Consider the following 20,077-nt stretch of genomic DNA (forward strand, 5'->3'; position numbering starts at 1 on the left):
TGGGTTGGTTTTTGGATTTTGGGATTTTGTTTGCTTCTTTTTTTAATTTTTCAATGATCTCATTCATTTTTCTCTCCACTGTCTGTGCCCTTCCCCTCCAGGAGATCTGGGCATTTTCCTGCCTGAGTTGTGCAGGGCCCTGGGGGTGCTTTTGGCTATTGGCACACCCATCGGGGCTTGCATCTGGCTGAGTTCAAGGATCACCCGCGGCAGGCGCCAGGGACCTTAGCACTGTAGCACTGTCCTCCCGTTGTTCCATCGATTTGCTGATTTGCTTAAGTGGGCACCAGTAATGTCTCACAACGTTGTTAACTTGTTAACTGTTTTTGGCATATCGAATACCTCACGGGGAGCTTGCCAGGCTTTGCCATGAAGGCGAGATACTCTCAGTAGCTTGCCGGGCTCTCCGAGAGGGGCGAAGGAATTGAACCCAGGTCGACCGCTTGCAAGGCAAATGCCCTCCCCGCTGGACTATGACTCTGGCCCCAGAACATTGAGCTTATGGCATGTCCTCTGGCCACGTGCTTCGAGGGAGCGTGCGCTTCCCACCAGCAGCCCGGGAGCCACGGCATGGGCTGGAGTCCCAACAGGAAAGATGCCAGGGGAATGGGCACACCGAGGGGGGTGGGACAGCCCATCCCCCAGCAGGGCACAGACACTGCTGAGCCCCGGGACTGGCCACAGCACATTGAAGATGCCCCGGAGGGACCAGCACTGCCTCAGTCTTGTCACCACAGATGGAAAGTATATCCCAGAGCCCAGGACCCGGGGCAGGGGCCCCGGTAAGTAGGTGGGTCGGGGCTTAGGCCGCATGCCGCGCCCTTTGCTGGGACCTGGCAGCAGCTGGAGTGGCAGAAGCGAGGCTCTCGTTTGCGTCTTAGGCTGCTGGCCAGCCTGGCACACCCGGCCCATGGCTGCGCCCCACCCTCCCATCAATCCTCCCCGAGGGCACTGGGGAGGATGTGGCCACCAGAGCCGCAGCTTCCATCCAGCAGAGACAGGGTGGCCCAGGAAGCCCAGGAGGGCCTCTTTCAGCAGGGCAGCCTACAGGCAGACCAGGGGCAGTGACTGAAGGGGGACAGGCCCTGGCCACGCCCGTCACTGCACCTCGGTGCCTCATCCCTATGTCAGAAGCTGGTGAACGGGCCCTGTGACAGGGACCAAGGGGGAAACCAGGTCAGGGTGTCTGGACCACTGAGGAGACCAGACTCATCTGGCCAAAAGCAAGGTCAGTCTCAGCCTTTCCCAAGCAGCCACCCTGCGCTGGCCAGTGTCACCGGGGGTCCTACTCAGCCCCTGGTGCCATGTGACCTCTGACCCAGAGGGGGTGCCCAATACAGGAGCAAATCTGGGGCTGATTTTGGGGGTGAAGGACAGGCAGCCCAGCTGCCCACATCCAGCACTGACCCCTTCCCCTGCCAGGACCTACCACAGGTCCTGGCTTTGGATACTGAGCCTTGACCACCTCAGTCCAGCAGCGTCCAGGCCCACAGGCTCCACTGCCAGGCCCTCTGAGAGACCAGCCCCTAGGTGGCACCCGGCCCATCCGACTGCACGGGGAGCCACAAAGACCCCAGGCCAGGCCTGTGGTGGGCACCAGGGACTCTGCAGTCGCTTCCTGTGCCTGGCATGAGAAGAGGCTGCAGACGCCCGTCAGCCAGCTCCCAGGAAACAAGGCCACTTTGCAAAAGAAAAATGTTTAATCAGAATAAATAGTAACTGAGGCGGGGCCACAGCGTGGAGAGGGGAAGGGGTGAGCTCAGCATAGTGGCCCCAGGACCCAGCGGGTGCCCACGAGGAGTGGGGGACCACGCAGCACCAGGCCCGGCTCCACTACCAGGCATCCAGGTCCTCGGCGTGCACAGCCGGTGGCATCTCCGCAGCCTCCGTCCTACCAGCCCTGCAGCACAGCGGGTCACCGCGGGAGATGAGAAGCCTGAAGCCCAAGGGCCCGCACAGACCCCAGAGAGGCAGCTGACGGGGACATGTGCAGGGCACGGGGGAGGGGGAGGGCAGGAGATCTGAGGACAGGCGTGGCGAGACCAGGAGCATGGGCCAGGCTGGACCCCCGCAGGCGGCCCTTCACTTATGTTTCCTCCTTGCCCCAGTTCACTCTCACCCACCCCAGATCCCCGGGGAAACCCGCGCGCTCCCAGGCCGGCCAAGCCTCACCTGCTCCTCTCCTTCTTCTCATAGACAGAATGAATCTTGTTGATCAGGAAGATTTTGTCCTCGCCCTCCTGAAAGGGCCAGAAGGGACCGTCAGAGGCCCAAGTCGCCCGGCCCGGCCCGGCCCCCACGACACGGACATCACAGAGCTAGAAGTGCGGGACCGGATCCTCCGAGCAGGCGAAAGGGTCTCTCAAAGGCAGGAGAGCAAAGAGGCCCAAGCCCCCTGCTTCCGTGACCCTCACTAGTATGGCAGGGACACGGGCACTGGGAGCAGTAATCAGGCCAGACCGTGCCAACACCCCAGCCATGCGCTCAGCAGAGGCCCCCACGGCCCACACTGGCTCTGCTGGGCTGCCCAGGCGGGCAGCTGCCACCTCCCAGCCACAGTGCCCTCACTGGTGACTAGGTGCAGGGCCTCTGATTCTAAATGTCCCCCCATAACAAACACGCTGAGGCCAGGGACAGCTCTTAGGCGGCAGACGCCCCTGCTGGCTGGAGGCCCCAGGTCGGCCAGAACCACACGGCACAGTTGGAATCCTGGCCTGCCACTGGGTCCCCCATCTCCCCCGCCCCCGCCCTGGCACAGAGGCGCCCCTCGCCCCCGGCAAGGCCAACGCCCGGCACTGCTGGACGGAGCCTTGCCAACAGCAGGACTCACATTGCTGATCTGCTCCTTGAGGAGGGCAATGACTGTGCGCTGGCCCCGCACCACCTGGATGTTGAGGTAGATGACGGCCCTGCGGGACAGTGGTGTGAGGGGGGGCCACTGGGCCTGGCGGGGTGGGGGGGCACCGCCTCCCGCACTCACATGAGCAGGGCTGACGCCATGAAGGTGGGAAAGGGGTCCTCGACTAGGTGGCGGTGCACCCAGGGCACCCAGGACACACCGGGGTTCGCCGCCTCCAGGTGACGCACCCAGGTCCGGCACGCCTCGTACATGCTGTCCAGGGTCCGGAAGGGGCCGCAGGTGCTCGAGGGCCTCACCCTGGGGAGAGGAGGCGGGACCGCTCTGCCTGGGAGCCACGCCCCCACGGATCCCCGCCCCCGACCCCGCCCCCTACCCCCAGAGGACACTCACTGCCAGACTGCGAAGCAGAGGAAGAGGGCGGCGCCCAGGAAGGCGGGGAAGCAGAGCAGCGAGACGAACACGGTGCTCATGTGCGAGGCAAGCCAGGGCCTGCGCGGCGCCTGGCAGTTGGCCATAAGGCTGGCCTGGGGACAGAGGTCACACTCGGCCACTGCTGCAGGCGGCTGGAGCAGTGCCCTGGCTTCGAGGGGACACGGAGGCCCAGGGACCCCCCGCCCACGCGTCTCACCTTCTTGACGTAGAAGAGGAACAGCAGCTTGAGGACCTGCAGGGCAGGGAGCAGCGGCGAGAAGAGGACCCCCAGCCTGCGGGTGGGGGTCATCAGACACTGGCCCACCCGCCCCCCACCCCACCCACAGGAGGGAGGCGCTCACCAGATCAGGGTCTGCCCGTAAATGAGTTCCAGAACATTCCGAGCAACGTCGAACTCCGGCTTCCCTCTCTTCTTCAGCTGCTTCTCGTACACGAGTCTGGGTCCAGAAGACGGTCCCTAAGGTGACCCTGGTCTCCACCCCCCGCACTGCCTACTCCTCCACCCCTCCCTGGCTCCATGCAACGCTCCCCACCCAGACGCTCCCCAGGGCAGAGTTTTCCTACGGGCTGAAACCCACGTGGCTGGTTCCCCTTTCCTGCTTCCTCCCTGCCGGGGTGATCATGCACCCAGAAGTCCTTGGAGGCGTGAGGGCCCCCCACGGCCCCCCCTTCCAGCCAGTCCCAACAGGCACAGAGGCTGGCGTGGGAGAGGTCAGCGGCCCCCCGCCCCCCCTCACCTCCACACCAGCTCCCCCAGGAGCGTGTCCAGCAGTGTAAAGATGAAGTCCAGCACCGTCAGCCGGTACAGCTCCTGGCCTACGAAGTCCTCCCAGCACTGCAAGAGGGCACTCTTTTGAGGTTTTTTTTTTTTTTTTTTGGTTTTTGGGTCACACCCCACGATGCTCAGGGGTTACTCCTGGCTCTGCACTCAGGAATCACTCCTGGCGGTACTCGGGGGACCATATGGTATGCTGGGACTCGAACCCCCGATTGGCTACATGCAAGGCAAACGCCCTCCCCGCTGTGCTATCGCACTAGCCCAGCAGCCCTGCAAGAGGGGACGCTCAGTGGACACATGACCCCGCCTGGGCTGGGCCCCGCCCCTCCCACACCCTCACCTGGTCGCTCAGGGTGGCCACTCTGCGGCCCAGCCAGTGGTAGCACAGGACGCCCAGGGTGACCATCTTCAGGAGGAGGTTCCTGGGGGGGGAATGGAGCCTGAGGCGGGGCTTCCGGGTGGGGGGCGCCCCGGGGCCGGCCTGCCACACGCACCTGCAGATGGCCACGTATACCTCCAGCCCTGGGGACTCCCGCTGCTCCAGGGCGGCCAGGCCGCGGAACAGGTAGGGGACCACCAGGTTGATAAGACAGACTATCAGGGGCAGGGCCAGCAGCGCCCCCTCCTGCTCCACCGACACGGGGCTCTGCCAGGGGAGGGGAGTCAGAGGGTTTCTGGGGGGTGGGGCGTCCCGTGGGGGAGGGGCGGCGCCAAGCAGCACCCCTCCCGCAGCGGGGCCCCCCCACCTCCGCGCACGCAGGGCGGAAAGGGGGCCGGGGCGGAGCCCGGGTAGGGCAGGGCACCCACCTTGAGCATGAGCTCAGAGAAGAAGTAAACGGCCACGGCGCAGCCCAGCGCCAGCCCCGCACACAGCAGCCACGCCACGCCCCGCAGCGCGGCCCGCTGCAGCCTCCCGCACACGCCGCGGGGACCCTGGCGCAGCCGCCGCTCAGCCGCCAGCAGCTCCTGCAGGTAGGGCCACGGCCACGGTCACGGTCACGCGCCCTCCCTCTCTCAGCGTCCAGCCCCGCCCATCAGCAGCCCCAGGGGACCTCCCCAGGGGACCTCCCCAGGGCATGGGGAAAGGAAGTGGGGCGGGAAGGAGGCACAGCTCGCGGGGCGCCGACCTTCAGGTGCGTCCGGATGTGGTCCTGCTGCAGGCGGCAGGCCCACTTCTGGGTGACCTTGTGGTCCCAGGTGCAGAAGGCGGTGAGGGCGTGCGCGCCCAGCGTGCTGCCCACACGGTAGCTCTCGCCGAAGGAGCGGGCCATGCTGCAGGGCAGAGCAGGGCTCACACCAACGGCCGGGTGGGCGGCGGCGAGGGGCGCGGGGGCGCGGGGGGTGGGGGGGCGCAGGCCCACCTGTACACGAGCGTGATGCAGGTGAGGAAGAAGGCGGCCCCCGTGGTGAGCAGGTAGGCCAGGGGCATATTGTAGGCCAGGCGTCCGGCCCCCGCTGCGCACGGGCCCAGCGTGGCGTTGCTGTAGTAGCCGTAGTACATGACGGACTGGGTGAAGCGGCCCTGCGCGGAGGACAGCCAGGGGTCAGGGGTCAGTGGTCAGCGCCGCTCCCCGCCCCCACCCCCAGTCCCGCGCCCACGCGCTGCCAGGGCCTCACCCCGCCTGTGAGCAGCTCCAGGCCGGTGAAGGCGGGCGGGGGCCCGGGGGCGCGCGGCGGGCAGGCGGCCTGCACGCCCACCACGAAGGCCAGCAGCGGCAGCAGCAGGAGCGCGTTGAATCGCAGCAGCATCTTGAGGAAGACGAAGTAGCAGAGCGCGCTCGAGCCGAACTGGGCGCCGATGCGCTTCAGCGCGTAGCGCCAGGGCGCCCGCGCCCGCCAGCCAGACGGCAGCGCCAGGGCCAGCTCGTGCGAGGCCTGCGGGGACAGCGGGGCGTTGACGTAGGGGTCCTGGCCCAGGCCCAGAACGCGGGGCGGGCGCGGGGGTGGGCTCGGGAGGGGCCTACCAGGGCACAGGCGTCCAGCAGCCAGCCGCAGCAGGACAGGCCCCGGGGACCCTGCCGGGCCCGCTGCTTCGCCCCGGGGGACAGGCTCTCCTTCCTGCGGCAGAGGCGAGGCAGCGAGGGGGCGGGTCAGGACGGGGATGGGTCCCGGCCCCCCCCTCCCTGCTCGCCCACCCGCCCGCCCGGGCACTGACCGCAGGCGCCGCTTCTCGGCCAGGCTCAGGGGCATGGACCGCAGCATCTGCACGCGCTGGGCCGGCGCCAGGCCCTGCAGCTCCCTGGCCAGCAGGCGACGCTTCTCTGTGGACGGAGGGGGGTATCTGTGGGTCTCCCACCCCCACCCCCGCCCCCCCAGCTGCCTCTCCTCCCCACTCAGCAGGGGAGACCCCCACAGCAGGCAGCACCCCTCCTTCCCTCCCTCACTCACCCTGCTCCTCACGCGCCACGGGGTCCAGCTCCAGGTCGTAGGTGCGGAGGCTGGGCCGGGCCGAGCGCCCCAAGGCACGGAGTCTGGGTCGGCTGGCCCGCAGCCGGACCGTGCGGTTGTAGTACTGCGAGATCACGGCCCCACGGCTGCGGCCTGCGGGTGGGGGGCCCGTCAGCACTCACCCCCAGCCCCAGTGCCCAGGCCCCCAGTTTCTCTCCCTGGGAGCGGGGGAGGGGAGGGGGCTCACCAATGGTCCGGCTGGGCATGCAGGACAGAATGCGGAGCGTGGCCGCGCTGAACTCGGGGCCCACCTCCGGACCCAGGAGGGTTTCCTGGTCCCTACCTGGGAAACAGAGGTCAGTTCAGAGTGGGGCGGCCCCCTACCCGCGACCCTTCAGCCCGAAGCAATCAGGATCCCCACAGCCCGGGATGACATGCTCACCAGATCGGAAAGAAAATACTTTGGAAACGGTTTTTGTTCGGTTTGGGGAGCCACCCCCGCCCCCGTCTGCACACCTGCAGACACCCTCCAGGCCCTCTCGGCACCTACAGCAAACATTTGGGTTTAGGTTTTGGGGCCCTCTTAGCACTCAGGGCTCACTCCTGGCTGTGCTGGGGGCTGACTCCTGGCGCTGGGCTCAGGGCTGACTCCTGGCTCTGTGCTCAGGGCTCACTCACGACTCTGTGTTCAGGGCTCACTCCTGGCTCTGCTCAGGGCTGACTCCCAGCTCTGAGCTCAGGGCAGACTCCCAGTTCTGTGCTTAGGGCTGACTCCCAGCTCTGTGTTCAGGGCTGACTCCTAGCAGGGCTGGAGAGCAAATCTGGGTTGCCACCTGCTGGAGAAGCATCTGAACCCCTGCACCACGTCTCAGCCCCTTAAATTAATTTCTAAGATTGCCCACGGCCCGCAGGGGGCTGAGCCCCATTTCAGCTGCGCAGGTGTGGAGGGGCTCAGACGGGGGCCCCCAACACCCCTCACCCGAGGCCCTCCTGGGCTGCAGCTCCAGGTCCTCCTCTGTCCCCCACTGGCCGTGCTCCTGAAGGAGCTGCCGGAAGGAGTCGTGCACCTCATCCTCATCGTCCGGGCTGAGCTCCAAGCTGGGGACAGTGGGCACAGAAGGGGGCAGAGGTGGGCAAAGGAGGCACACAGGCCCCGCCCCGTCCCTCCCACAGCCCCGCCCCCACAGCCCCCAGACCCCGCCCCCACAGCCCCCTTCAGAAGGGGGGAGCGCCACGCCCACAGCTCTCACCCCTGATCCCCTGGGGTCGCGGGGACATCCAGGATAAACTGCTGGGCCATGTCCACTGTCCTAGGGCAGCTCCGGGCTGGGGCCCATCTGCAGACACAGGACCTGTGACGGGGTCTGACCAGGCCGCCCCTCCCCCGCACACACAGGTGGCCGGGCGGCGGGAGGAGGAGGAGGCGGCGAGGAAGGAAGGGTGGGGGCTGGGCGCGCCGCCTTCCTGCTGTCCCTAGCCGGGACGCGGAGGCGGGAGCGGGTCGGCCCTCGGGGTTCCAGGCCGCTGCCCAGCGGCGAGAAAGGTCCAGGCGAGCCCCTCCCCATGCCCGCAAGTGACCTGGGGGCGGCGCTGCCAGGAAATGCCCCTGCCCGGCCCCCCGGAGCCCGTGAACCTTCCCCCCACGCAGTCCCGGTTCCGTCCCACGTTCCCAAGCCCCGAGGGGGCGGGACCGAGCCGCCGGACAAGTGGCCTTTGTCTCGCTGCGCCGGGGACCCTGTCTGGGGCGCACCCTCGGGGGAGAGGGGCGGGGTGAAATCCCCCACCAGCCGCCTCCAGGACGTCAGATCTGCTCCGGGGCTCTCCTGGGGGCTCAGACCCCCGGCTCCCCCCAAGCTGGGCCCCAGCGGCCCCCAAAGAGGCTTCGCAGAGGGTGTTGGGGGCGGGGAGGCCCTCCCGGGCCCCCTGCAGAGCGCGAGGCGAGAGGCAGGGCCGGGGCGCGGGCCGGGCACCCCGGCCCCGGTCACACCAAGCGGCCCCCGGGCCTCAATGGCCCACCTGGCCTCACCTGGCCTCACCTGGCCTCGCCTGGCCTCCGGGCACTTCCGCCCGGCGGAGTTCCGGGCGCGCCTTCCCGGCCCGGCCCATCCCGGGGCCCCGCGAGCGCCCCGCGCGGCCACGGGCCGGTGAGTCCCGCGCCCCCAGCCCCGGTGGACGCGGCGGGTGGACCGGCCTCCCCGGCCCGGCGCCCGCCGGGCTGCTGTCTCGAGAGGAGGAGGAGGGGGTGCTCACCTGACCCCGAGGTCGGGGCACCCCGGCAGCCAGCGAGGAGGCGGCGGCGCCCCGAGAACCTCCCGCGGCCGCGACGGCCGGCGCCGAGGGACCGATCGCCCCGCGCTGCCCACGGGCGGCGTCACGTGACCGGCCGGGCCAGCGTCGGTGCCGGCCCAGGCGCAGCCCCCGCGCCCCGGGCCTCGGCCTCCGTTCACCGCGGCTCCGCGACCTCCTGGCGGCCCAGTAGCGAGGGTCAGGCTGTCCCCCTTGCTGCCTGCGACCCCTCAAGCGCCCTTCGGGAAACCGCGGCCCGAAAAGCCAACTCGGGCTGGCGGCGGGAGGCGGGGCTGGGGGATGACAGCCTGGAGGCGGGGCTGGGGGTGGGCAGTCAGGCCGGGGGGCTGGAGGCGGTGGGCGACAAGGGCGCCCGAGTTCAGACACCAGAGGGGCCCGCAAGTGACGCCCAGCGCCCCCATGCCCTAGGCTCCTTGTGCCGTGGGACCCCGGGAGCAGCAGCGTGAGCAAAGGCGCTTCCTCTGGGGAGCCCTCCTGATTGAGCCCTGGTGGGGCACCCGTCCTTCCTCCCCGACATGCGCATTGTCCTCTCTGACCCCAACTGTCATGCCCAGCACCAGCAAGGGACTGGCACCAGTGGGCGTCACGGAAGCCAGGGGGGCGGAGCAAGGCCCAGAGGCAGGGAGCCCTGGAGGGGTGGGCAGGGGGCCGCCGCAGGAGACCCCCGAGGGGCTTCCCCACCCCGCTGCTTTCCATTGGCCGGTGCCTCCCGGGCCCGGGGCCACAGGCGGAGGCGGGAAGTTGAGGGGACCGTTGTTGGGGTCCGCCCTCCTCACTACCGCCCAGACCAGCTGGCCCGGCCGATAAGGGGCCTCGGCCCATCCCCAGCCCAGCCCTGCCCGCCCAGGCCGCCCCAGGAGCCCCAGGAGCGACCCTCCCACACCCTGCCGAGCTCTGCACCCACTCCCCTCCCCCTCACCTGCACCTCTGCGCCCCTGGGCCCCACCGGAAGTGCAGTGGTTGGTGGGGAGAGCGCAGCAAACTGACAGGGTGTTGGGGTGCCGGTTTCCGTCATGTGACCCCTCCCCAGGAGGCTCCCCGACAGGGTGAGGAGGGGGCAGCCCCAGGGCGGGGTCTGGGGACCCGGGAGAAGGGGTGCAGAGCGGGTGGGGGAGGGGAGGAAGGAGGGATGGGGGGCGTGGCCACACCTCCTCATCCGGAGCCCATGGGGGGCCGGGGGAAGAGCCAGTCCCGAGGGCCGCGAGGCAGGAGAGAAGCGAGGGGCTACCAGCAGGCCAGACTCGGGGTGCAGCAGGCAAGACTGCGCGGGAACTGTGTCCCGGGGCGGGGGGAGGACGACACAGGCCAGAGCGGTGACCCCAGAGGAGGACGGAGCTACCTCAGCTTCTGTCTGTCTGTTTGGGGGACTCGCCCGGGGAGTGCCCAGGGTCTACTCCTGGCTCCGTGCTCAGATGGGTCTCCGCGTGCATGCGAACTGCGCAGGTGGAGCTGGTGCCCGGCCAGGTCCTGGCACTCCCCGCGCCCCACCCACGTTTGACAGCTAGGGGAAACTGAGGCCGGGAGTGGCTTTGAGCGCCTCCAGGCTCCCACGTCCGTCCCCCAGCCGCAGCGATGCGCGCGGAGCCGGAGGGCAGCCCCGAGGAGCTGCGGGAGGATGAGCTGGACCGCGTGCGCGCCTGCCGGACGCCCCTGCGCGCGCTGCCCTACGCCTTGGTGGACAGGCGCTTCATCCGGTGCGTGCCCACGGGCGGAGCGGGCGGGGCGGGTGGCGGGGCGCAGGCTTCCCGGCCGGGGGACACTCGGGGACGCGTCAACCCCGGTCGGTCGGTCGCAGGCAGCTGCGGGAGCCCGCGGGGCGCGGCCGCTCGTGGCCGCGGCAGTGGCAGCGCGGACGGCACGAGGCTGGACGGCGGCTGCGGGACGCTGGACGGCGGCTGGCCCGGGGCTGCGGCCTCTGGGAGGGGGCGCTCTACGAGATCGGGGGTAGGCGCGCCCCTCTCGACCCTGCCCACCGGCTTCCATAGGGAGAGGGTCCTGGGTCCCTGGGCTGGTGACCCCCGGCCCCAGCCCTACAACTCACCCCTGGATGCGCGGGCGGCAGCGCCCCTGGTGGCAGGCGGCGGTAGTGCAGGGCGGCCTGAAGGCTGGGGATTGCCACCCGCCCCCCCCCCCCCCCACCAGCCGGCTCGGTCACCCTTCCTGGCCTGCACGCTGTGTCCACGCAGGGCTCTTTGGCACCGGAATCCAGTCTTACTTCACCTTCCTTCGCTTCCTGCTGCTGCTCAACCTGCTGACCCTGCTGCTGACCGCCAGCTTGGTCCTGCTGCCCCTGGCCTGGCTGCATTCCCCTGACCCTGGACCTGCCCTCAACACCAGTGAGTGACCGGCACCCCGTGGGGACAGCGTGAGGTGGGCAGAGCCTGGGGTCTGGTTTCGGTCAATGTGACCCCTCCCCAGGAGGCTCCCTGACAGGGTGAGGAGGGGGCAGCCCCAGGGTGGGGTCTGGGGCCCCCTGACAGCCCCGCCCTCCACAGCCCTCCAGTGCCCCCAAGACCAGCCCCAGGCCAGTGTCCCCAGGTTCCAGAACCGACTCTGGGACGTTCTGACGGGCAGGGTGAGTGATTCCGCCTCTCCGGGGCCCCCACCCTTTCACCCTTTCCAGGATAGTTCAGCTCTTCTGGACGGGGTTGGGTTTTTTCACCTCTTTGGGGGAGCCCACAGCAGGGCTCAGGGGATGATGTGGTGCCAGCCCTGCGCCTGCCCCATACAGAGCCTGCACTCAGCCCGCTAAGCCGCTCTGCCTTTGTGTGGTTTGGTTTGGGGGCCACACTCCAGCCCTGGCACGCATGCGCATGTTTGTGTATGTGTGTGTGTGTGTGTGTGTGCGTGTGTGTGTCCGCATGTGCGTGTGTCCAAGTTTTTTCTGTTTTTTGGGTTTTTTTGTTTTTTGCTTTTTGGGTCACACCCAGCGATGCACAGGGGTTATTCCTGGCTCTGCACTGAGGAATTACTCCTGGCGGTACTGGGGGACCATATGGGACGCTGAGAATCGAACCCGGGTTGGCAGCGTGTAAGGCAAATGCCCTACCCGCTGTGCTATCGCTCCAGGCCTGTGAGTGTGTCCTAGTGACCAAACCCAGCAGCCCTTAAATGGCCCAGGCCCATGGGCGGTGGTGGTGGTGGGCTGCACTCTGGCTCTCCCAGAGAGGGACAGTATGGGGGGCCAGAGCAGGCGTTTACCTTGCACAGGGCCAACCAGGACTCCGTCCAGCACATAAGCGGGACCCCGAGGGACCAGAGCCATAGGACAACGGGGAGGGTGCTTGCCTTCCATGTAGCTGACCTGTGCTCTTCACCCAGCACCCTGAGCCCCTCCAGGAGTGACCCCTGAGTGCAGAGCCCCGAAACCAAACCCCAAAGCACAATGGGGAGAGGGACAGTCCCCACGGCCGGTCAGCAGGTGGTCAACAGCTGAGGGCCTTTGGCACAGCGGGCCTGGCCCTCAGCTGTCCCTCTGCCCCCCAGGCCTTCAACAACACCTACCTCTTCTACGGAGCGTACCGGGCAGGGCCCGAGCACGCCTCAGCCTACAGCATCCGCCTGGCCTACCTACTCAGCCCACTGGCCTGTCTGCTGCTCTGCTTCTGGGGGACCCTGTGGCGGTGGGTGTGAGCCCTGCCCCCTCCCCTGCCCCACCCGCAGCCCCTCCCAACCACCCAGGCCGTGGCCAAAGCCTGCACACAACTGCGGGAGGCCTCCCACCCCAGACGCGAAGCCCCTGTTGATGCTGGTGGGTGGGCCAGGGCCCCACGTGAGCACACGTGCACACACATGTGTGATATGCTCGCGTACACTCACAGCAGAGCTCCCACCAAATGCACACACACACACGTGTACATGCACGCACACATGACATGCGCATGCACGCTCACGGCACGCGTACACCCTGAGCCTGGCTACTCTTGCCCAGGATGGTGGCAGGCCTGCCGCAGCAGCTCTACCTGAGCCAGGACTACAGGTCTCCGCTCAGCGCCAAGGTCTTCTCATCGTGGGACTTCTGCATCCGCGGGCGGGAGGCGGCCACCATCAAGAAGCATGAGATCAGCAATGAGTTCAAGGTGTGTGTGTGTGTGTGTGTGTGTGTGTGTGTGTGTGTGTGGTGGGGGGGCCGCAGCACACTCAGCTTTCACCCCAAGCATCACATGATCCCCCCATCAACAAGGGGGGCAGCCCCCCGGAAGGGGGGCCCCCAAATAAGCTGAGGAAACAGGTAGAGCCATATAACACAGCGGGGAGGGCATTTGCCTTGTATGCAGCCAACCCGGGTTCAATGCCGGCACCCCAGAGGGTCTCCCAGGCCCCACCAGGAGCGATCGCTGAGTACTGAGCCAAGAGTCAGCCCTGAGCACACCAGGTGTGACCCCCAAAATGTAAAGGACAGCCCCGGGGGCTGGAGCAATAGCACAGTGGATAGGGCGTTTGCCTTGCACCCGGCCGACCCAGGTTTGATTCCCAGCATCCTATATGGTCCCCCGAGCACCACCAGGAGTAATTCCTGAGTGAAGAGCCAGGAGTAACCCCTGTGCATCGCCGGTGTGACCCAAAAAGAAAAAAAAAGAAAGGAAAGGACAGCCCCTCTGCCCACACCAGCATGCCCCAGCATGGCCATCACCCGAGGGTGCCTTCACCCCAGGTGGCACTGGAGGAGGGGCGACGGTTCCAGCTTGCCCAGCAGCTGTCCCGGGCCCAGCGCGCCTGCCGCCTGCTCAGCTTCCTACGGACCAACCTTCTCATCCTGCTTCTGGTGGCCGGGGCCATCAGCGCCATCTTCTGGGCCACCAAGTACTCGCAAGACAACAAGGAGGTGAGGGGCCCAGGAGCCCTGGGGCCTGGTGGCAGCGAGTGGCCAGGAGCCACGCGGGTGCCTTCAGCGGCTTTTCCTGCAGGACCCCTCATTCATGCTGCTCCAGTACCTGTCCCCCGGCATCATAGCCCTGGCCAACTTCCTGGGTCCCCTGCTGTTTCTGTTCCTGGTCCAGCTGGAGAACTACCCCCCAAACACCGAGGTCAACCTCACCCTTGTCTGGTGAGCGGCTGGGAGGGGTGATGGCGGGCATGGGGGCTCCCCAGCAAGGCAGCCCCCCAACACTCCATCCCGGCCCTCTGGTCCCCTCGCTCCCACCAGAGCAAGCCAGGAGCCTGCGCCCGTGTGTGGGCACTTGGGTCAGGTGGGGGCTGTGGGGTCAGGGGCGCTGGGAACCGGCTTTTCTTTCTGTTTCTTTTCTTGTCGGGGTGCACCCAGCAGTGCTCAGGGTTGACTCCTGGCTCTGTGCTCAGGGGTCACTCCTGACAGGGCTCAGTGGTATGGGGTGTTAGAGATTGCACCCGGTTGCCATGGGCTACACAGATGTCCCCCCCCCGCTATCCTGTTGCTATGGCCAACTGCTGCCATGGGCACCCCGATTCACACCGGTTACTCTGATAGTCCCCACATGGTCTTCCTGATTCCCAGTGGAAAGCTGAAGAAAGCGGGCCTGGAGCAATAGTGCTGCGGGAAGGGTGTTTGCCTGGTACAAAGCCCACTGTGGTTCAATCCCCGGCATCCCATAATGGTCCCCTGAGCCCACAAGGAGTGATTCCTGAGTGGAGAGCCAGGAGTAACCCTGAGCACCGCAGGGTGTGACCAAAAAAAAAAAAACAGAGAGAGAAAGAGATCTGCGTGGCTAAATGCCTCGGCCAATATCAAGCAGCTCCTCATCCGCTGGGTACAGGCCCAAACCTTGCTTTGGCCGGGGAGCCACGTTCAATCCCTATAACCCCGGAGCGGCCCCCAGCACCAGCTCCACTGGCCGTGGGGTGTGGCCTCAAACCAGCACCAGCACCAGTCCTGACCATCCTGAGCCCGGCCGCGCCCCTGCGGGCCTCTTGGCTCGGCCCAGCAGGGCGGGCAGTCGAAAGCATGGCCCAGGCCAGCAGGATTCCCGGGGCTGCTGTGGTCTGCAAGGCAGTGCGCGTCAGAATGCCCCGGGGGGCGCACAAAACAAAACTCCTACCGGTCTGCGAGGGGGTCCGCCGCACCATGCCTGCAGGGCTGCGGAGGGGAGGCCCCTTGGCTGTGGGCAACGCTTCTGCCGCCACGTCCAGCGCGACTTAAAAGCCGAACCCTGGCACCCTTCCCCAGGAGTCATTTGGAGGCGGGGTTCTGGGGAATACAGCCGGGAAGCTGGGGGTGAGGGGGCGGGGCGGGGTGGGGGCGTGTTCATAGCGGAACGTGACCAATAGGCGGAGCTAGGGCGGGGTGAGAGGCCGGTGGTGGGTGGGCCAAGGGCGGACTGGACCAATGGGATAGATCCGGGGCGGGGCTCTGACTCAGCCCCGCCCCCAGGTGCGTGGTACTCAAGCTGGCCAGCCTGGGGATGTTCCTGCTGTCGCTGGGCCAGACTATGCTGTGCATTGGCAGGGACAAGACCAGCTGCGAGTCCTATGGCTACAACGTCTGTGACTACCAGGTGGCTGGGGACCCCCGCAGCTCCTGTCCCGCTGCCCTCCGCGAAGCGCCCCCTCAAGCCCTGTAGCGCCCCTTCACATGTCCCTCTGGGTCGGACCCCACGAGCCTGGGAGCTGCCTTCTTGTCCTTGTTCGTTGCTTCGGTTTGGGGGCGCACAGGGGTTGCTCCCCACTCTGTGCTCGGGTTTCGCTCCTGGCAGGGCCATGCCTGGGGATCAAACTTGTGCTCAGCCCTCTGAGCTCTCTCGGACCCGGCTTACACCTGACACCCGGGTTGGGGTGGGGGTGCAGGGCTCCCTGCTCCGACCCTGCCCCCCAGGCCCTGGTTAATTCACAGTCCTAGCGAGTCCAGGGGTCCTCCTGCCGCAGCAGCCAGCCTGGGCGGCGCGGGGTGACAGTCCTTCTGCTGCAGTGCTGGGAGAACGCGGTGGGCGAGGAGCTGTACAAGCTGAGCACCTTCAACTTCCTCCTCACCGTGGCCTTCACCTTCCTGGTCACGCTGCCGAGGAGGTGAGTCTGGGGTGCAGTGGCGGGACTGGGGGGCACCCTAGGCTTATACACACCTGTGGGGGCCCATGCGTGCGCCTCACCATGGGGAATGCCGGACCCTCCCCCCAGGCTGCTGGTGGAGCGCTGCTCGGGCCGCTTCTGGGTCTGGCTGGACCGGGAGGAGTTTCTGGTACCCAAGAACGTGCTGGACATCGTGGCAGGGCAGACGGTCACCTGGATGGGCCTCTTCTACTGTCCGCTGCTGCCTTTGCTCAACAGCGTCTTCATCTTCCTCACCTTCTACCTCAAGAAGGTGAGGGTCAAGACCTCGGGATGGCTGACCGCTCTGCGCGTCCCCCACCCCCTTCCCTGACCTCCACCCCTCGGTGGCTGCCCGCTGAACGAGCGCCGCCTTGTGGTTGTCTTCCCCCAGTACACCTTGCTGCGGAACTCCAGGGCGTCTGCTCGGCGCTTCCGGGCCTCCAGCACCACCTTCTTCTTCCAGCTGGTTCTCCTGCTGGGCCTGCTCCTGGCCGCAGTGCCGCTGGGCTACGTGGTCAGCAGGTGAGGGACGGAGCTGAGGCGGGGCCGCAGGGGCTGCTCCCGCAAGGCCCTGACACCCCCACTCCCATGGGTCCTCTCTCCCCAGTGTCCACTCCTCCCGGGACTGCGGCCTCTTCGGCAACTACTCAGCGCCCTGGCAGGTGGTCCCCGAGCTGGTGGCGCTGCGGCTTCCTCCTGCTGGCCAGCTGGTCCTCCACTACCTGGGCTCCCGCGCCTTCAGTTTCCCCCTTCTTGTCCTGCTCAGGTGCTCGTCAAGGGGCCCAGGGTACAGAGCATGAGACGGGGGTCCCAGGGGTTCCCCTGTGCCCTGGGCAGACCTCCAGGAAGGGCCTCCCTGTAAAGTGGGCATGGGTGGTGGCCGCCGGCAGGCTGAGAATCTGACACATTCTGAGAACATTGGGGTGCAGAAGGAGGGCCTCTGCTGTCCAGGAGGGACTAACCTGCGATCTGGCTGTCCACAGCTTGGTCCTGACCGTGTGCATCTCCCAGTCCCAGGCCAATGCCCGGGCCATCCAGGAGCTCCGGAAGCAGCTGGTGTGGGTGAGTGTGGGTCGCCGTGCTGGAGACCGTGCTGTCCCCATACTGAGGCTGTCACCGGGTGCCCAGGCAGAGAACATGGAGAAAGAGAACAGTCTGGGGTCAGAGACATGGTCGGGTCGGGAGGGCGTTTGCCTTGCACACAGCTAACCCAGGTTCGATCCCCAGCATCCCATGTGGTCCCCTAAGCACCACCAGGAGTGATTCCTGGTGCCGACCCAGGAGTAAACCCTGTACACCACAGGGTGTGGCCCCAAACAAGGACAATAACGACAGCAAAAGAAAGGGCCGCGTATAGAGCACAGCCTCAAGCTGGGTCAGAGCCAAGGGAATATGGTTAGACGTGGGGACAGGGACCTAAACTCTGAGAGTTTGGGGTGGCCCTGGAGAGAGCTCAAACTTGGCACGTGGGAGTCGGATTCCAGATCCCCTGAACAACCTGCAGCGCCAAGCTGGGGGAGGCCCCTGAGGATCGGCCATGGTGGTGTGGTGTGTCCAGCCCTGGTCTAAGTCCTGGGATCAGGCTGGGAGGGGACTGGTGGGGCGGGCCTGTGGGCGGGGCCTCCATGGACGGGGACACGGGATTGTGTGGTGGGCGGGGCCTCCCGACATGGCTCCACCTCCGTGCCCCGCCCCACAGCAGGTGCAGGAGAAGTGGCACCTGGTGGATGACCTGTCGCGCCTGATGGATGATTCGTGTCCCGGCGGCACTGAGGGCCCCGAGTCTCCACTGTCCACAGCTTCGCGCCCACGATCCTTCTGCCCGGGGTTCCCATGCCCAGGCTCTCCGGGCCCCAGGCCTCCGCAGCCAGGACCCTCCGACATGGATCCCGCAGCGTCGGGCAGCCCCGGCCTGCATCGCCATGACCCGGGTCCAGCTTGTCGATTCCGATTCCCCAGTGGCTCAGAGCTCTAGGTCCACCCTGTGGTCACGCCCTGCTTGAGACCAAAGCCAGCATCCCTTTGCCCTGCACTTCTGCCCCCTCCCCTGAGGACCCCCCATTGACCCTCTCAGTGGCCCCCCAATCCAGGTACCCAGAAGGGGGTACAACCGAGGGCATACAGGGAGAAAATATGGGAAGGTCTTTTGGGGGTTGGTTAAGTCACACCCAGTGTTGTTCAGGGGTTACTCCTGTCTCTGCACTCAGGAATTACTCCTGGCTTTGCTCAGAGGACCCTATAGGATACCGGAGTTCGAACCTGGGACAGCCGCGTGCGAGGCAAACACCCTCCCCGCTGTACTATGGCTCCGGTCCCTGGGAAGGTCTATTTTTATTTTTATTTCATTGCTCTTTAATGGGGTTGCACCTGACAGTGCTCAGGTCTTAATCCGGATTTTTTTCTCCAGGGGTCACTCTGGGTTCAGGGGTGCCAGAGAGCAAGCCTGGATCGGCTGCATGCAAGGCAAACACCTTACCCCCTATACTATCTCTAGAGCCCCTGGTCTTCTTGCATAAAAAAAAGGCAGGGTGTTTCAGAAGAAGGAGGAGGAGGAGGAGGAGGAGAAGAAGAAGAGGAAGAAGGAGAAGAAGAAGAAGAAGAAGAAGAAGAAGAAGAAGAAGAAGAAGAAGAAGAAGAAGAAGAAGAAGAAGAAGAAGAAGAAGAAATTTTTGTTTATTGTTGTTGCTTTGGTGCCAAACCCAGTGGTCACTCCTGGCTCTGCGCTCAGGGTTTCCCCCCACCCCCACCCGATCAGCCTCGGGAACATGCCTGGTGCTGGGGGTCCGACCTGAGTCAGCCTCGCCCACTGTGCTGTTTCCCCGCCTTCCTGAACGGCTCTAAGATGCAGGGTACACTGCTCTAGAGACCCAGGACTCCCAGTGTATTGGGGGCTTGGGTCGGGCCACACAAGATCCTGGGAGCTATTCCCTGGGGCCGTTCCCAACGGTGCTTGAGTGACCATATGGTGCCCAGTTTGAGCCGGAGCCTGCACTTATTAAATATACATCCATTAGGAGCTCTCAGAAATTGTTTATGGGGCCAGAGTAATAGTACAGCGGGGAGGGCATTTGCCGACCCGGTTTTGATCCCCAATATGCCATATGGTCCCCTGAGCTCACTAGGAGTGATGCCTGAGTGCAGAGCCAGAACTAATGAAGCCCTGAGCACAGCCAGGTGTGGCCTAAAAGCAGAAAAAGGAAGGAAGGAAGAGGAGGAGGGAGGTGGAGAAAGGAAGGAGGAAGAAAAAGAGTGAAAGTAGAGAAAGGGGAAGAGAGAAAGGGGGAAGTAGAGAGGGGAGGGGAAGAAGGAAAGGCCTTGTTCACTGTGGGCAGTGCCATCCTGATGGGGGTCGCTCCGCCATGGGAAGAGCCCTCCCTGGGCTCGCTCTGATTGCTGACACACAGTGTCCGGTTTAAACTGAATACACGCTTGCTTTTCTTTTTTTTTAATGATTCACACAGATAAACAGTTCCAAGGTTGTTCATCTTTGGGTTTCAGTTATACCTGTCTCTTCACCAGTGTGCATATCCCACCACCAGCGTCCCCGGCTTCCCTCCCGCCCCACCCCCGCCCCAATCCCCACTTTCTCATTGGATTCTTAGGGTTCTTTAGGGACCGGGAGCCGGCGAGGGGCGGGGCCTCCAGAGCGGGGCGGGGCTTGGGCCCAGGCTCCTGAAGGGGCCTGAGAGGGGCGGGGCCTCCAGGGCAGGGCGAGGCTTGAGCCTGGGCTCCTGGGCAGGGCCAGCGAGGGGTGAGGCCTCCCGGGTTGGGCGGGGCTTGGCCCAGGCTCTGGGGCGGGGCCTGAGAGGCGGGCGAAGTGAGGATTGGGCCCAGGATCCTGAGCGCTGAGGGGCGGGACCTCCAAGGCGGGGCTAGGATTGGGCCGAGGCTCTTGGGGGGGGGCCTGGGGGGGGCTTGGAGGCTACCCCAGCCCTGATTGGCGCACTAACTCTGAGTGACAGCAGCGCTGGTGGGCTCCAGTGCACTGTCCTAGATTTGCTCCAGCGGGCACCAGTAACGTCTCCATTGTGAGACGTGTTACTGTTTCTGGCATATCGAATAGGCCACAGGGAGCTTGCCGGGCTCTGCCACGCGGGCCGGATACTCTCGGTAGCTTGTCGGGCTCTCTGAGAGGGGCGGAGGAATCGAACCCATGTTGGCTGCATGCAAGGCAAATGCCCTGCCCGCTGTGCTATCGCTCCATCCCCAGCCTCTCAATAGAGTATTTTAATTGCCTATATTCCAACCCAGCGACCCCACATGAGCGGGACCCTTCCCAAAGAGGGGATGGGGGGAGCCAGAATAGAGGCCCC

At 65.9% G+C, this 20,077-nt stretch overlaps 2 protein-coding genes across 2 annotated transcripts; one reads left to right on the plus strand and one right to left on the minus strand.

Annotated features, from left to right (window-relative positions):
• Positions 1 to 1,731: 1,731 nt before the first annotated feature.
• Positions 1,732 to 8,772, minus strand: TMC6 (transmembrane channel like 6). The gene is made up of 21 exons (XM_056115751.1): positions 8,709 to 8,772; positions 7,709 to 7,795; positions 7,438 to 7,556; positions 6,706 to 6,801; positions 6,459 to 6,611; positions 6,226 to 6,331; positions 6,035 to 6,128; positions 5,688 to 5,945; positions 5,432 to 5,592; positions 5,198 to 5,342; positions 4,878 to 5,036; positions 4,565 to 4,716; positions 4,411 to 4,492; positions 4,030 to 4,127; positions 3,634 to 3,729; positions 3,489 to 3,564; positions 3,251 to 3,384; positions 2,981 to 3,157; positions 2,831 to 2,909; positions 2,173 to 2,240; positions 1,732 to 1,900 (listed from the first exon to the last, which is right to left on the minus strand). The coding sequence occupies exons 2-21, from the start codon at positions 7,756 to 7,758 to the stop codon at positions 1,834 to 1,836; spliced, it is 2,370 nt and encodes a 789-aa protein (XP_055971726.1). The 5' UTR covers positions 7,759 to 7,795; positions 8,709 to 8,772; the 3' UTR covers positions 1,732 to 1,833.
• On the plus strand, positions 8,466 to 17,777 carry TMC8 (transmembrane channel like 8). Its single transcript, XM_056115361.1, has 17 exons — positions 8,466 to 8,602; positions 8,980 to 9,146; positions 10,330 to 10,459; positions 10,561 to 10,709; positions 10,952 to 11,101; positions 11,261 to 11,340; positions 12,252 to 12,388; positions 12,697 to 12,844; positions 13,420 to 13,590; positions 13,673 to 13,812; positions 15,112 to 15,235; positions 15,646 to 15,743; positions 15,852 to 16,035; positions 16,156 to 16,286; positions 16,372 to 16,530; positions 16,748 to 16,826; positions 17,464 to 17,777. The coding sequence occupies exons 1-17, from the start codon at positions 8,466 to 8,468 to the stop codon at positions 17,737 to 17,739; spliced, it is 2,460 nt and encodes an 819-aa protein (XP_055971336.1). The 3' UTR covers positions 17,740 to 17,777.
• Positions 17,778 to 20,077: the final 2,300 nt, after the last annotated feature.

Source organism: Sorex fumeus, unplaced genomic scaffold (assembly GCF_029834395.1).
Source record: "Sorex fumeus unplaced genomic scaffold, SorFum_2.1 ptg000029l, whole genome shotgun sequence".
Classification (NCBI taxonomy): domain Eukaryota; kingdom Metazoa; phylum Chordata; class Mammalia; order Eulipotyphla; family Soricidae; genus Sorex; species Sorex fumeus.